This window comes from Gouania willdenowi, chromosome 5 (genome assembly GCF_900634775.1).
Source record: "Gouania willdenowi chromosome 5, fGouWil2.1, whole genome shotgun sequence".
NCBI classification, from domain to species: domain Eukaryota; kingdom Metazoa; phylum Chordata; class Actinopteri; order Blenniiformes; family Gobiesocidae; genus Gouania; species Gouania willdenowi.
In genome coordinates, this window is record NC_041048.1 from 11,141,542 (window position 1) to 11,153,868 (window position 12,327).

The 12,327-nt window shown below is 36.4% G+C and overlaps 1 protein-coding gene across 1 annotated transcript in view; it reads left to right on the forward strand.

The window, feature by feature from the left end:
• Positions 1-436: 436 nt before the first annotated feature.
• The window catches only part of snta1 (syntrophin, alpha 1), a 41,042-nt gene continuing 29,151 nt past the window's right edge, over positions 437-12,327 (forward strand). The window contains exons 1-2 of the mRNA XM_028446949.1: positions 437-782; positions 11,124-11,309. Coding sequence (XP_028302750.1) covers positions 500-782; positions 11,124-11,309 — 469 coding nt within the window. The 5' untranslated portion in view covers positions 437-499. The remainder of the gene's footprint in view (positions 783-11,123; positions 11,310-12,327) is intronic.

The window sequence follows — 12,327 nt, forward strand, 5'->3', positions numbered from 1 at the left end:
TGGCACTGAAGTTTCTTAATAAATAATATCTCTTTAGGGATTTTTTTATTATGAATATTATGTTGTTTAATGTCTGTACTAATGAAGTTCTTACTTTGGGTAAAAGAAAACCACTCTAACTGCATGCCTAGTTGAATAATAAGTTTCTGTACTGACAAAAAGCTTTTGGTATCAATAAAAAATAGTTTTAGTTGTTATAATATTCTATAGGAAGCCCAACAATGAATATAATAATCTGTTTTAACTTTTTCTTCAAACATGTCAATAGGTTTTGTTTACATGTTAAAAAAAATAAAATAATATATATATATATATATATATATATATATATATATATTTATAGTCTAAAAAAAGTGTAGTCTTTACAGTGGTAAAGAGGAGTGATCAGGAGAATGCAGGGCAGGGGGAGCCTCCATAGACCCCACCATAGAACTCCAGCCCTCCACCCACTCCTACAGGACAGCCAGCAGCCCAGAGTTATTCCAGGAATGTGTTGAACATGGCTGCTGCGATGAAGGCGCAGAAAACGGGACTGCTGGAGCTCCGGGTGACCGTGGATCGTTGGATCCGGGTGTTGGCCACGCTCACCGAGGACACTCTCACATTAAACCCCGGCGACGGTGCGGAGGAGCCCGCTAAGCCCAACCCTACTCCCGCTGGAGCCCTGAACGGAGACCCCCCGAACCTGAGCTCCAGCCCGGTCCCGGAAACCATCACCAACGTGAAGCGCACCGTGCGGGTCACAAAGCAAGATGTGGGAGGACTGGGAATCAGTATTAAAGGTAAGAAGTAGAGCTGGGAAAGTTCCTCTGTAGACACAGAGTTACTGTGGGTTCAAGCAAGTTAACAACTAATAAAACCACAGTCAGTGAACTCATTTAACTCCACCGAGGAGGAGAATAATAACAGTATTAGCACAGAAATGTGCAGTTTGTCAACTGTTGTACATTTTATTAGAACTACCATTAGTTTCATCTCTGTTCTCAGTGTAAGAAACACAGCATGTCTGTCAAATGTGACTTTTAGAGCTGGTTCAGACTCAACATGGAAGCATTTCAGTGGCAGTCATGGCCCAACAAACTACTGTGTAACACTGCCAGAGGTCTAAAGAGTCCTGATATATCCTACTTAAATAGAAGTACTGTTACTGTACTTCATTCATATTGTACTCAAGTACAAGTAGGTTATACAAGTAAAAAGTAGCTCAATTAAATGGTTAAGTAAAAGCTACTAATTACTTTCACCCCCCCCCCCATGTTTATTTTTGGTAATAAATCTTGCCAAGGTTACCTTACATACAGTAAACATCTCATGTATAAACTTAAAAAGGAAAAGACCAAATCTTGCACAATTGGAACTTAATTTATTTTCCACAAAAGCATCTGTATATATATATATATATAAAACAAATAGCTAAATTTATGAACTCTAAAACTGAGAAAATAACCAACATTCAATGCTGTTTTGGCATAGTGCATTTGATTGTTGTCTGGTCATTTCTGTTTTTGTAGTTTCACAATGTGTGTTGACCATTTTAAAGCAAAAAATACAATAATTTACTCAGTAATGGTTGGGTGTAAAAAAAATTAACTAATTATTTTAAAATGTATGTGAGTACAAGTAAAATTACTGATTTCGAAATATATATACTTAAAGTAACTCAATTACAGTAACGTCAGTACTTGTAATCAATTACTTTTCCCTCTGAGCACTGTGTAGCAATATCAAGATTTACTAAACTGTGCTCAGTAGTGGATCCATAATCTGGAATATTATCGAAATAAAAGTTGAGTTACTTTTTGTTTTCTTAATTTTTTTTAGTTGGAAATTAATTCAACACATCTGTTATGTATGGGGTGGGATGATATATAAGATACTGGGCTAGGCTTTTTTTTGACAGGACAAAAAAATTAAATGCAGTTTAAAAAATAACCATGCTTTTATATGAGTAACTCTTTGAGCATACTTCCATACTTACTTTGGCTATGACTTTCAAAACTCAATTGGAATACAAACAATAACATAAATAAGAGTAGACCATTTCTTTCCTATTTAAAGTGCAAAAAGTGCCACTCTGCAAATACACTGAACAAAAACGCAACACTTTTGTTTTTGCTCCCATTTTTCATGAGCTGAACTCAAAAATATTGTCTATAAACACAAATAACCCATTTCTTTCAAATATTGTTCATAAATCTGTATCAGTGAGCACTTTTCCTTTGCAGAGGTAATCCCTCCCACCTCACAGGTGTGGCATATCAAGATGCTGATTAGACGAAATGATTATTGCCTTAGGCTTGGCCACAATAAAAGACCACTCTGAAAATGTTCATTTATTCACACAGCACAATGCCACAGATGTTGTAAGTTCTGAGGGAGCGTGCAACTGTCATGCTGACTGCAGGAATGTCCACCAGAGCTGTTGCCCGTGAATTGAATGTTCATTTCTCTACCATAAAGCGTCTCCAAAGGCATTTCAGAGAATTTGGCAGTACATCCAACCGGCCTCACAACCACAGCCCACGTGTAACCACACAAGCCCAGGATCTCCACATCCAGCATGTTCACCTCCATGATCATCTGAGACCAGCCACCCAGACAGCTGCTGCAACAATCGCTTTGCATAGCCAAATAATTTCTGCACAAAGTGTCAGAAACCATCTCTGGGAAGCTCATCTGCATGCATCGTCCTCATCAGGGTCTCCACCTGACTGCAGTTTGTTGTCGTAACTGACTTGAGTAGGTAAATGCTCACATTGGATGGTGTCTGGCAAGTTGGAGAGGTGTTCTCTTCATGGATGAATCCTGGTTTTCACTGTTCAGGGCTGATGGCAGACAGCGTGTGTGGCGTTGTGTGGGTGAGCGGTTTGCTGATGTCAACATTGTGGATGGAGTGGCCCATGGTGGAGGTGGGGTTATGGTATGGACAATGAACACAGGTGCATTTTATTGATGGCATTTTGAATGTACAGAGATACCGTGATGAGATCCTGAGGCCCATTGTTGTGCCATTCATCCACGACCATCACCTCATGTTGCAGCATGATAATGCACGGCCCCATGTTGCAAGGATCTGTACACAATTCCTGGAAGCTGAAAACATCCCAGTTCTTGAATGGCCAGCATACTCAGCGGACATGTCACCCATTGAGCATGTTTGGAATGATCTGGATCGGCGTATACGGCAGCATGTTCCAGTTCCTGCCAATATCCAACAACTTGGCAGAGCCATTGAAGAGGAGTGGACCAACATTCTACAGGACACAATCAACAACCTGATCAACTCTATGTCAAGTAGATGTTGTTGCCTTTTATTGTGGCCACCCTGAGGCACACCTGTGCAATAATCTAATCAGCATCTTGATATGCCACACTTGCGAGGTGGGATGGATTATCTCTGCAAAGGAGAAGTATTCACTAACACAGATTTGTGAGAAGTAGGTCTTTTGTGTATGTAGAAAATGTTTTAGATCTTTGAGTTCAGCTCATGAAAAATGGGAGAAAAACAAAAGTGTTGCTTTTGTCTTTACATTCTACCCTGAACAAAAATATGGAGACTGACAATTGATGAAGTCTTGAATTGAAACCAAATCATGTCATCATCATGACATAAATAAAAAATGTTCCTAATCTACATTTAATATAACAAGTGAACAAAATAACCAACAACAATAGGACGAAAACAATGCAGACAAGTTCCTTTATTATGATAGTGCTTTGAGATGAATATTGTTGTAATTTGCATTATAAAAATAAAGTTCAACTGAAATATATAATCTGTAGTATTATTTGCCACCAAATCTTTTTTTTTTCTTTCTTTTTTTTTTTTAAACCACAGGGCTCTTGTATTTATTTGGTTTTAAAAGTAATTTTTTAGTTACGTACAAAACTTTAATCTATATTTTACAGTTCATTTGCACTTGTTGCTGCATCTCGTAGTTGTTTCCGTGTTACTTTCTAACCTCTCAACATGGAAATGCTTGACCTCTCCATATCTCACTAACAGGGATAACATACCTGTGCTGTGTTTTGCTGTTTTCATGGCCCACAGTATCAGGCTGACAGGCTGCTGTCACTAGCAATCAAAGTGTAGGAAAGAAGAAAAGGAGACACAGAGAGGCCATGTCATAACCAGAGATAAAATAAATATAAAATTGTTATTACTTAATTATGTAGTTAAAATGTTATTTTTTTATTTTTGAATTATTAATTTCTTTTTAATTTAATTTAATTTAGAAAAAGTAAAAATATTTACAAATTGCATAAATTCTAATATTTCCAACCACAACTAATGAAAAATAATATTCTGGAATATATATATTGAAATAAGCTTTTTTTTTCCAATCTCTGTTAATAATATTAGGCCTGGTTGATGCAAATACTTGATTTTGAACCTAAAATGTTACGTCACAGTGACGGCTTGTCATTGTAGCTGTTGGTGGTGTGTTATTTTGGTCCGACTTCCACTTCCCACGTCAAGACAACAAAGCCAGAGCCTAATGATATACGTAAATCTAATGTCCATATTTATGGAAAGTTATGGTTTTGAAAATGAAGCGGCGTTTTAATAACATCAATAAATTGTTAGCATAGCAGCATGTGAGGTTCATATATGGAACTGTTTTAAGAGTGTGGTAAATGCTCAATGAGCAAGCAGAGAAAGGGTGAAAAAGAATAAGGAATGAAAGCGTTCAAACTCTCTTTTAAATATAGATTGCGTGTGTCTGAAGAAAGCAGCGCAAAGCAAATCTAACAATGGGACACTTTATGTTTTTGGGCTACACCACATTGTGAACAGCTGAGAGCAGCAGCAGCAGCAGCCCGTTGTAGTTGGTTGTCATTGAGCAAAGATGAAAGCTATGTGGTTGGGAGTGGAGTACTCCACTGGGGTTAATTTTAGGGCGCTACCCCCCCCACCCAAATCCCAACCCCCACCCTTCAACCGCTTTGCCTGCTGAGGAGCTTGAAGTCAACCTTTCCTCACATGTCTAAATTTAAGAGAGTTGGCAGAAGGAGCCAGACTGCAGGTCTCTTACATTGACCCACTGGTCAAAGTAAGAGTAAGCAGGTTTCTGCACACTTGTATTTTTTATTTTTACCGGACTCAAAAAGCCACTCACTTTGTTGTTCTTCTTGTTGTCGTGTACACTGGTATTATTCGGGATCGGATCGGGCTGAAATTTGGTAGGTATAATCTATGGATGTGTACGCATCAACGCTCGATCTCCAATTTTCGATTTTTTCGAAAGTTGATTTGTCATTTATTTGCGAGTCGAATATTACGACGGTTGGTGGTACCAAATCATTGGCACATACCAATAAATAAATGGGGCCTATTACCCAGTACATGTCACGGGGGCGCCAGGGGACCCAATTTTTCAAATGACTACTCCTCCGTCAGTTCTCGTTAGATCGGAATGCAGTTTGGTATGAATACGATGAGCCCTTTTTTGAACTGGGACCCCCATTTCCAGTAATTTCCAAATTTATGGGAACATAGTTGTGTGGTTAATTGTTTCAAAGGTAATTCAACGTAGATTACGATTATGCCTCGTAGAATTCGATTAGGGGCCCTTTAATTTCCATTAAAATAATTTTGTCATTTATTTGTGAGTCAAATATTCCGACAATTGGTGGTACAGAATCATTGACACATACCAATACATGAATGGGGCCCATTACTTTGTATGTGCCCCAGGGGCCCCATTTTTCAAATGACTACTCCTCCGTTATTGCTCGTTGAATCGGGCTGTAATTTGACATGGATATTCTATGAGTGAAAGTCAGGAGCCTCTGAGACCCTTTTTTACTCAGTGGAACCGAGTCATTTGACTGAAATCTCGGGAACGTGGTACGTGCTATGCGGCGCAGAGATGTTCCGCGGGCCCTGCCGTAGTTTAAAACTTGTAGTTTTAAAGAGCTGCTTTGTGATTAAATTAGGGAATTGACCTTTGATTTAAAAAAACGTTTTTTTCAACCTTGGGTTTGCCTGAAATTTCAAAAAGAAATTGAAATGGATTTTAGAAAATTTTAGTTTATTCTTTTTTTTAAATTATAACACACACAATCTTAAAAAACTGTATTTCTATACTTTCAGTGCAATATAGTTCAACTAAATGCAGTTAAAAAATAAATCTGAGCTCAAACTTGATCAAAAGCTAATTCTCGAAAAAAATGTCTTTGGGGTCGCCAGAAATTCTTGATATCAAAATTGGGTCACAATCCCAAAAAGCTTGGGAACCACTGCACTAAATACTGTTTTTTTCTATTTATTTACAAAATGAGATTCTTTAAAATGTGTTATCACTCGTTCATCCCATCATCGTGCTGTAAAGTTGTTTTTAAATAGTTTTCTAAACAAAATGTTGTCGGACAAAGGGGGTACTTGTATTCAGAAATAAGAGAAAGGGGTACTTGAGCCAAAAAAGTTTGAGAACCACTGGCTTAAACTATCCACTCATACTACAATTCTGCTGGTTTTTAACTGTTCTGACTCCAGAATCCCTTTATTAGCACTTAATAACATGACTCAAATTGACTATTCACCTTTTTTGAGACAAAATAAAATACTATGATTTGTTTTTTTATTGATGCACCAAGATAAAAATTTGTGGCCGAAGCCAAAAATTGTCAATGAGAAAACCAAGACAGAAACACAGAAAGAAATGATAATGCATTTTTACTGCTGAATTTATACTTATTATACTACCTATTTATACTTATACTTATAGAAGGCTACATGAAGATGCAGCGTTGACGTGACACAGAAACATAAATCTCACCTGAGTGTGAACGTTTCATTGTTTCCGCTCCGTCTTAACCTCTACTTAGAAGAAGCTTTAGTGCTCAGATATACTGAAATACGGCCGCTCCGCGGACACGTTGGCTCATATCCAGATAACGCGGTGTTTGCTTGCATCTTTACAACATCCTGTTTTGGTGAAAAGCAAAAATGCAGTTTTGGGCCATTTTAGGTAGCCAAATTTTCGGTGCATCACATTTTTTTCTTTCAATTTAAGAATATAATAAAGAATATCAATAGGGCAACATTAGAAACACTTTAATGGTAAACCCACATATCAAGCAGGCAGGGATACAAGAGAGAAAAAAATTAATATCAACTTGTACACTAAATTAGCAAGCTCAAATTTAATCAAGCTACTGTGCTTCGACCCTAGTTACATAAAATTCTACATTTTGGTTCACAATATCTTTAAAAATGGGCACAAGGTGCTGTCACGCAGAAACAAAATATGGATAGAAGATAGTTTTCTTTTTGACAAATAAGTAACTTTCAAAATAAAAGGTCGTTGCCTCCACATGTTCTCATCTTTTCTTCTGATATCTTGTTGAGTTCACTTCACGTTCATATGTTAGTACCTGTATGTGCATCTTGTACCTACTTCTACACAGTCAGTCTAGTACGACTCAATTTTGCTTTTTGTTCAGTTGTTTTTGTTTGTGTGATATAAAATAAAATGACATTTCATTCTTAGGGTTGTTCAGCCTTTTAGTGAAATTTTGAAAACTCTCTAGCATGCACACACCTCAGACTGATATGCAATGTATCAGAAGCATGTTTATCTATCAGGTGAAATGCTGATTGTGCTGCTTTCTAAGAAAGGAACTCTATAATAGCAAACACATTGTTAGCACAAATAACCTACCGGTAATTAGACACGAGGCTGTGTTGTGCGAGCTGTTGTCACTCACGTACCTGCTCTACCTTTCTCCACCACTGCAGACACCCACATACCAGCAGAGCGACAAGTTGACAGCTGAAAACGGTTGGAAGAGCATTAATTACTAAAGTTACTCGAAGAAAAAGTGCAAATTGTGTAGTGGTTGACACACACAGGACTTATTTTACAGCAGCATGTCAAAGATATGGTGCATTTCTGCAAAGGAGACAAATCAAATAATTGCTGTTTATTTTAGTTACTTATGGCACTTTAGGCATTTAATCAGTATAATCATGAGATGATATTAACACATGCCCAAAAAGTCAAATGTAAGATTTAACTCTGGAGCACAGTCACACCCAAGAGAGAAGGGTGGGTTATTGTGGTTTTATCAAATAAAACAAGATTTGTAATTACCTGTAATACCTGCACATTGGGTCTGCTTTTTGGTCTGTTTCTGAAACCTGCTGGGCACCACTATTAACATATTATATTATCATTATTTTAAATGTTCTTATTGATTTAAATGTTCTTATTGATTTTAAACAATTGAATGTTTTATCATGTAAAGCACATTGAGTTGCCTTGAGTATGAAATGCGCTATATAAATAAATTTGCCTTGCCTTGCCTTGCCTTGCCTTACACATTGCATATTGGTCACATCTTTAATATTAATACAGCCACAGATGTAATCATGCACAAAAATAGGTCGACTGAGTCAAGCACCAAGACATTATGCTTGGCACCCAAATGCTAAACCTATGTGCTCCAAATGGAAACTGTGGGAGCTCAAACTAGTCTGGGACAGCAACAAAACACCATGACATGACATCACACAGAGTGAAAAATCAGCATGGATTCATTTAAAGTACAATTTGTACAACATGTAATGATCCAATTCTATCTCACGGTATTCCAATCCAAAATAGATATTGGATATTGCTCCGATATTAGCTAGGGCTGGGCAAATTTGCCTAAAAAAAAAAAAGAAAAATTCGTTTCGATTTTTTTTTTTTTTTGTGCTTAACTCATTCAGTGCCAGCCATTTTCAGATTTTCTACCCCCTCAGTGCCAGACGTTTTTGAGCATTTTGACTAATTTTAAAGACCCACAGAATATTTTCTACTATGATTATCTGAAATCTGACACCAGATTCTGAAAGATTGTAGCCTCTGCTTTCATCAAAAAAAAAAAACAAAAAAAAAATTGTTTCTGGCTCTTTTCATTCTTTTGTAATCAGCTGTTGAACAGACCAAGTTTTACACAAATCTTCAGTTCCAAAGCAAAAAGCTGAGAAAACAGCCTTTTTGTAAATAAACCCCGTCAGTGGCAAAATTATTATTATTTTTCTATCTATGTCAGAGTTGAATGGATTTCTTCCTGATTTTTGTCGCAAATGACAAGTTATCTCGTCATCGGCACTGAGGGTTTGGATTTGAAATGACGAGTTATCTCGTCATTGGCACTGAGTGAGTTAAAAATGACTGCAGACATCAGATATATTGTCAAAAGTGCAACTTTATTGCTGTCATTGTCCTCAAGAGTCAAAATGCATGGAACAATCCCAAAATAAAAAGTAAACAAGGCTCTGTTATTCAACAATTTCAAGCTTTAAACCAGGTTTAAGCAAAAGTGCAACAGCAACTTCCCAGTAGCTTATGTTTTCTGATTAAGAAATCAGATAACTACATATTTTATAACATTACAATTAAAAAAATAATAAACTCTTCCCTTAGTATCTCAGCATAGTGTGAATAAAAAATTGAACATGCCTGTGGCACACATATAGCCTACTGAAAGGGTAAACACATGTAAACAAAGAGGGGGCTGGCTATCATCGGAACGCAAAAAAGCCAGAAAAAAATGTGGTGGGAAAAATAAATAAATAAATAAACTTGAATTTTCTAAATAAAAATAATTTTCATCTGCAAATTTGATTAATCAATTTCATCGATTTTTTGCCCAGGCAAGGCAAGGCAAGGCAAATTTATTTGTATAGCGCATTTCATACTCAAGGCAACTCAATGTGCTTTACATGATAAAACATTCAATTGTTTAAAATCAATAAGAACATTTAAAATCATCAGTAAAATCATCATGACATCAACAACATGACAAAAGATCTCTCTCTCAATCATATCAGCCCTAATATCAGCAAAAAACAAGTATCTGCAATAAGTATCTAGTTATATAAGTAATATAATATTGTTAACTGTTGCACATTTTATTAGAACTACCATTAGTTTCATCTCTGTTCTCAGTGAAAGGAACACAGCATGTCTGTCAAATGTGACTTTTAGAGCTGGTTCAGACTCAACATGGAAGCATTTCAGTTTATTAATTTAATACTGAATTTGGGATTTTCATCAGTTGTCAGTTACAATCATCAAAATTAAAAGAAATAAACCATATATATATAATCAGTTTGTGTGTCAGTTTCACTTTTTGAATGGAATTACTGAAATAGATTAACTTTTTCATGATCTATTAATTAGTCAGCACTTGTGTATATAGTTTTTATTTGATTTGTTAAGGTTATTCTCAGGATCTTCTAATTTGTTATTTTTCTATTGTATTCAATTGTAGGATATTTTATGTTTCAGGTTAAAATGTATGTAACCCATTGGTTCATAATAACTCGACATGCTTCTGACAGAGCAGCACAGCAAAAACACAGGCAAAAAGAAACACCTGATGCTGCTGAGACTCGATGTTTCCGTGACCGGAGCGTGTTTGCTGAGCTTGAGCTGCTCAGCGGAGGTCTGCGCTTCCTGAGTGCTTTTCTAATTCTATCATATAAATTAGTGAATTATATCAACGTTTTAGCTAATGGAAAAGCTGGGAAGCTACTAGTAAATTGTATTCATGCCCTGACCATTAGTGTGAAGCTGTGACTAGGTTTAAGTATATAACAAATGCCATACTCCCACCTCCACTAATACTACTACTAGATCATCCTGGAACAAAAATTAAATTCACCTTGCATGTTTTGTCAGACAAATTATTGAAGCTTGTGATACATTGAATTATATAATAGATTTATATGTTCAATGACATTCATTAACCTACACTTTGAAATTACTTTTACTGGCAAAAGCAGCCATCTTATAAATTACACAATGTGACGTCTTAGTCATTTTGGCATTATCGTGATTCTCATAACCAGTCAAGGAGTAAAGTCTTCAAATATCTCTTTTTTTTTAAAAGCCATGTTCAATGGAACTCTGTTCTTTATCATTTTATTAGCAGAAACACAGAATAAACCAAATGGAGACAGTGAAAAGTGATTAAAACAGATAATAAGGAGCTCAAACTAATCTCAATTAGCATTCATCCAAAGTTATAGACTTCTAGTGACTTGTTCCAAACCCCAAGAATCTTTCCAACCATGGCTTCTACTTTCTCATGTAATTGTTTTCTTTTTTTCTTATTTCGCATAGGTGGCAAAGAAAACAAGATGCCAATCCTTATATCCAAAATCTTTAAGGGCCTGGCAGCTGACCAGACTGAGGCTCTTTATGTTGGCGATGCCATTCTGTCCGTCAATGGGTATGACCTACGGGAGGCCACACACGATGAGGCGGTGCAGGCACTGAAAAAGACAGGCAAAGAAGTCATCCTGGAGGGTAAGGTGTTTGGTTCAGAATATGTCCACACGTTGCATGAGATAAAAACATGTGCATGCCTATAAAATATTGCAAGAAAGAACCTGCGACTGACCACGAACTAGAGAACGACACTGGTTTCATGCTTGTTTTTTTCTTTACATTTCATTTTGCCAAATATGACACTGGGATTCTCTCTTTTAATTTATTATTTATTATTTACTTTAAGTCGCACCCTTCATCCTAAACTAGCTTCAAGTCGAGGAATTGCTTAAATTACCCCTTAAATAATGGAAATTCCTGAAAGTTTGTCATTGCTTTGTCCAGTGTGGTTATGAAATATAGTTGATTTAGAACAGTGGTTTTAAACCTTTTCAGCCTGCGACCCCCAAAATAATGGTGCCAGAGACCGGGGACCCCTCATTGTACCTGTGAAGTTATGGTTGATGTTCTATGAAAGGGGATTTTAAAAACCACATAAATTAGAGTGGCTAAAAACGGACAGAATTAGTGGTAAAAAAGGGTTCAAAGTGTCAGTATTGGGTTAAAAGTGACAATAATGGGTCAACATATGCAACATTAGGTGGGATTAGTAGTGGAAAGGGTTTTTAAGTGCAGAAAAGGCATTGAAATTTGTTGGAGAAGTGGCAGAAATTGGAATGATGGAGCAAAATTGCATTAAAAGGAGCAAAAATATGGCAAGAAAAAGTGATGAAAATAGGTTAAAATATGTCAAGGTTGATGTAGTGGCAGAAAAAGGGTAAAAATAAGCAAGAATGGGCTCAAATTTTCTTCTCTCCTCATTTGGGGTTAGGACCCCAAGGTTGAGAACCCCTGACTTAGAGTATACTTCAAAACAAATTTTGATCTAGCGATTTGCAGTAGATGTCTATATTAATGTTTGTTAATGTATGATAAATACAGAATTGATTGTTGTATTTAACTCTGTTACTTAAATGTTTCTATGTTTTTTTAACACGAGTATAAAGGAAAATATGCTGCTTAGTTGTATTTGGCCAATATTTTCTCCAAATATGTT